The sequence below is a fragment of the Scomber scombrus genome, chromosome 16 (genome assembly GCF_963691925.1).
Source record: "Scomber scombrus chromosome 16, fScoSco1.1, whole genome shotgun sequence".
In the NCBI taxonomy this organism is placed as follows: domain Eukaryota; kingdom Metazoa; phylum Chordata; class Actinopteri; order Scombriformes; family Scombridae; genus Scomber; species Scomber scombrus.
The window spans coordinates 859,858-864,857 of NC_084985.1; the positions used below are offsets into that span (position 1 = coordinate 859,858).

Sequence of the window (5,000 nt, forward strand, 5' to 3'; positions counted from 1 at the left end):
GTAGGGCTAGTACCAGTAGGGATAGTACCAGTAGGGTTAGTACCAGTAGGGTTAGTACCAGTAGGACTAGTACCAGTAGGGTTAGTACCAGTAGGACTAGTACCAGTAGGGATAGTACCAGTATGACTAGTACCAGTAGGACTAGTACCAGTAGGACTAGTACCAGTAGGACTAGTACCAGTAGGGTTAGTACCAGTAGGACTAGTACCAGTAGGGATAGTACCAGTAGGACTAGTACCAGTAGGGTTAGTACCAGTAGGGTTAGTACCAGTAGGACTAGTACCAGTAGGGATAGTACCAGTAGGACTAGTACCAGTAGGGTTAGTACCAGTAGGGTTAGTACCAGTAGGACTAGTACCAGTAGGGATAGTACCAGTAGAACTAGTACCAGTAGAACTAGTACCAGTAGGGCTAGTACCAGTAGGACTAGTACCAGTAGGACTAGTACCAGTAGGGCTAGTACCAGTAGGACTAGTACCAGTAGGGCTAGTACCAGTAGGACTAGTACCAGTAGAACTAGTACCAGTAGGGCTAGTACCAGTAGGACTAGTACCAGTAGGGTTAGTACCAGTAGGGCTAGTACCAGTAGGACTAGTACCAGTAGAACTAGTACCAGTAGGGCTAGTACCAGTAGGGTTAGTACCAGTAGGACTAGTACCAGTAGGGTTGGTACCAGTAGGGCTAGTACCAGTAGGGTTAGTACCAGTAGGACTAGTACCAGTAGGACTAGTACCAGTAGGACTAGTACCAGTAGGACTAGTACCAGTAGGGTTAGTACCAGTAGGACTAGTACCAGTAGGGCTAGTACCAGTAGGACTAGTACCAGTAGGGTTAGTACCAGTAGGACTAGTACCAGTAGGACTAGTACCAGTAGGACTAGTACCAGTAGGACTAGTACCAGTAGGGCTAGTACCAGTAGGACTAGTACCAGGAAAGGAGCTACTATTTTCTCTCTTCCTTCCCTCCTTTCCTTCCCTCCTTTCCTTCCTTTATTCCTTCCTCCTTTCCTTCCTTTATTCCTTCCTCCCTCCTATCCTTCCTTACTTCCTTCCCTCCTTTCCTCATTTTTTCATATGAACATTTATAAACTATAATAACATAACGATATTATCAGCAGAACTTTAAACATTTAAAGAATAAAACCACTCAGAGATGATTCAGCTCCAGTTTTAATTAAAAAGCATCGATTGAAGCTTCAGTTATTTTGTAGTGAAGGATTATTTAGTCAGAGTTTGACCTCCGACCTCCGGCTCTGTAAACACCTGAACAGCTGTTTAATATTTAACCACACGGCCGCATCATCAATCACAGGAAACACATCGGCACGCTGTTATCTGATGTGTTGATGCAGCGTGACAGCAGGAGGAGGAGCACAGTATAAAAGCAGCAGCAGCAGAGCAACCAGCTCAGAGAGGAAAACACCGCTGATTAAACACCACAGAAGAAGAAACCAGCTCAGAGAGGAACAACGAGACTCTGCCGCTGATTAAACACCAACGAAGAAGAAACCAGAGCTCGTCTTTCCTTTAACTTCTGAATTTATTGGTTGTATTTTAAGGTGAGTTTAACTTTCGTGTCGTCCTCCCTTCCTTCCTTCCATCCTTTCCTCCTTCCTTCCTTCCGTCTGTCCTTCCTCTCTCTTTCCTCCCTTCCTTCTTTCTTTCCTTTCTTCCTTCCTTCCTCCCTTCCTTCCTTCCGTCTGTCCTTCCTCTCTCTTTCCTCCCTTCTTTCTTTCCTTTCTTCCTTCCTTCCTTCCGTCTGTCTTTCCTCTCTCTTTCCTCCCTTCTTTCTTTCCTTCCTTTCCTTCTTCCTTCCGTCTGTCCTTCCTTTCTCTTTCCTCCCTTCCTCCCTTCCTTCCCTCCTTCCTTCCTTCCTTCCTTCCTCCCTCCGTCCTTCTCTCTTTCCTCCCTTCCTTCTTTCCTTCCTTCCCTCCTTCCTTTTTTCCTCCCTCCCTCCTACCTTCCCTCCTTTCCTTTCTTCCTTCCATCCTCCCTCCCTTCCGTCCTTCCTTCCTTGACTCGAGGACAACAGGAGGGTTAATCATCATTTAAACTTTATTATTGTGATGCTAAATGTTGTTTTTATTTTGAAGGTGTCTTTGAGCGTTTCCTGTGATGGAGAGCGTCCGCGCCGTTGTCTTCCTGTCCGTCTGTCTGTCCGTGATGACATCACTCTGTCAGGGTCAAAGGTCGGCCGACAGCCAGCTGCCGTCTGCAGCCGACGAGCCGAACTTTGGATTAACAACCAGAGAGCTGGTGAGTAATCTGTTTTCACATAGGATCTTTGTGTCTCCGGCAGATTTCTGCAGTTTTTAGACTTTAAGTTATTTTTATTTTTATTTTTATTTTTATTTTTATTTTTATTTTTATTTTTATTTTTATTTTTATTTTTATTTTTATTTTTATTTTTATTTTTATTTTTATTTTATTTTCATTTTTATTTTTATTTTTATTTTTATTTTTATTTTTATTTTTATTTTTATTTTTATTTTTATTTTTATTTTTATTTATTTTTTAAATTTTTTAAATTATTTTTTAAAATTTAATTTAATTTAATTTAATTTAATTTTTTATTTTGTGAGAGGAAGTTTAGTTGCGTTATGATGAATAAAAGATTAAATGTTTTAAATGATGAGGTTTCAAAGCAGGAAACAGTTCTGCTCTCCTGTTGTCCTCAAGGAAGGAAGGGAGGGAGGAAGGAAGGATGGAAGGAAGGAAGGAAATGAGGGAGGAAGTTATATAACATATTATATAGTGTTTATAGGTTATTATGCAGTCGTTTTACTCACTTTGGTCTGTTTGTGGCTCCTGAACTAAAATGAGTTAAACATGTAAAACGAGGAGCTGTCGATCGCCTCACACGGAGCAACAACTCCTCTACTACCTGTTGAGTGTTCAGTATAATCTCTGTTAATGACCAACTATTAGAAATAAGTCACAAACTCTTCATAATGAAGGAGCAGCAGCTGAACGATTATAAAGAGTTTGGTCTCATTAGTTTGTTTAGAAAAAGCTTCAAAGATTAATAACAGAGACTGATTATTGTTACCGTGGGTTACAGGTTTTTACAATTGCTAAAACACAATTTTACAAACTCGGCTGGTTTCATCAAAATCTTTAATACAATTCACAAAACCACAAATTCATTTATATTAGCAGATGTTTGTCTAACCAGCTACACTGTTAATAATGAAAAGCTCTCATCTGTAGTTTGCTTTGCTATAATATTCTTCAGATTGTTCACATGCACAGAAATATGTGCAAACATGCTGTCACCATATGCACAGCAGATATATTTACAGTGGAGGGAACAAAAATATGCTCACAAAAAACAGTAAACTGAAAAATACAATTGCAAAAAAAAATAGAAAAAAAGAAAAGAAAAAATATATAGAAAAAATATATAAAAAGAAAATGTAGAAAAAATCTATAGAAAAAAAAGAAAAAATCCAGAAAAAAAATAGAAAAAATATAGAAAAAATATACAAAGAAAATCTAGAAAAAAATTTAGAAAAAATCTGGAAAAAAATCTGGAAAAAAATCTGGAAAAAAATCTAGAAAAAAATCTAGAAAGAAAATCTAGAAAACAAATATAGGAAGAAAATATATAGAAAAAACAGGCAAGAAAACTAATTCTGCAGCATCTTTCTGCACAGCTGGGTCTGGCCACAACGCCTCGTCCACATCACAGGTTTCATAGTGATTACTTCCTGATTGAAGTGGTAACAATGAACCATTGAGCTGATTGGCAGGTGGCTCATATATCGGCCAATCAGCTCATGTAGTGTTATTTTGAATGTGACATGTGACTCTATGTCAGATTGTTGTGTTTTATGCAGAAAACTGTGCTCAGTGCATTTAAAAAGTGTGTAAAGCAGAAAATGTGTTTAGACTTTTGGAGACTTGAGAGGTTTTTCTCTCTGTGTGTCAGTTTATATAAATGTGCTATGATGTCATTTTAGTGAGTTAGCAACTGGAAACAACTGTAATGTGTGTGTGTGTGTGTGTGTGTGTGTGTGTGTGTGTGTGTGTGTGTGTGTGTATTAATGTGTGTGTGTGTGTGTGTTCAGGCTGAAGCTCTGCAGGGGTTCCTGGATGAAGATGATAACAGAGTTGGTCTCTCTGTGGAGAAGAAAGCCAGCGTCATCCCTCGGGTGAGAACATGACTGACAGCTGTCAATCAAATACAAACTAATGAAGATTGATTTTACACAACAAGCAAAGCTGCAAACATTATTATTATTATTATTATCATGATATAATTGTACATTATATTCCCTGTTTTATTATTTCAGGACCATAAATATTACTAACATGAGCTTTAAACAAAACATTAATAGCTTAGCATCAGTGTTAGAGCAGCATGTTACTGTTGTAGCTGCTGGAGGTGGAGCTAGTTTACACTACTTTATATACAGTTAGCTAGTTTAGTCCAGGCGGGGAGTTCCGGTCCTCTGAAATGAGGCCAACCAGGAAGTAACTTAAAACTGCATTCTATCAAAAGGCCACCAGGGGGCGACCGTTTTGGTGTCAAAAGGACTTCCGTCTCTATACAAGTCAATGGAGAATTCACCAACTTCTCACTTGATTTCTAACCTCAGTAAACGTTTTCAAAATGTGTTTATGGTCTCAATCGCTAGTTTAAAGCCTTCTTCAATGCAGTATGATGTTCATTTGGGACATTTTGGCCTCCCTGATTTTATATGTGACGATAAAGCAGGGTATGCATTAGGGCGTGGCTACGTGGTGATTGACAGGTTGATTGGTTCACAGGTTCAGGAGGGCGCCTCATGCTCCTCCTGATGCCCATATAAGTAGAATCCATGTTTTTATTTTTCCCAGCATGCACCTGAAATGTTCAAGATGGCGCTGCTCAGATCCGAAACTATTGGCCTCCGAGCAGCAGTCCACAAACCAATGGGTGACGTCAAGGATGTTACGTCCATTGCTTATATACAGTCTATTGTTTAAACTAATATATCTCTCTCTCTCAGTGTGATG

The 5,000-nt window shown here is 39.2% G+C and overlaps 1 protein-coding gene across 1 annotated transcript in view; it reads left to right on the forward strand.

Moving 5' to 3' along the window:
- Nucleotides 1–2,114: 2,114 nt before the first annotated feature.
- cart4 (cocaine- and amphetamine-regulated transcript 4) overlaps nucleotides 2,115–5,000 on the forward strand; it is a 2,987-nt gene continuing 101 nt past the window's right edge. The window contains exons 1-3 of the mRNA XM_062435850.1: nucleotides 2,115–2,255; nucleotides 4,070–4,153; nucleotides 4,994–5,000. The exon at nucleotides 4,994–5,000 is cut by the window's right edge and continues 101 nt beyond it. Of these exons, the coding sequence (XP_062291834.1) occupies nucleotides 2,115–2,255; nucleotides 4,070–4,153; nucleotides 4,994–5,000 (232 nt within the window). The remainder of the gene's footprint in view (nucleotides 2,256–4,069; nucleotides 4,154–4,993) is intronic.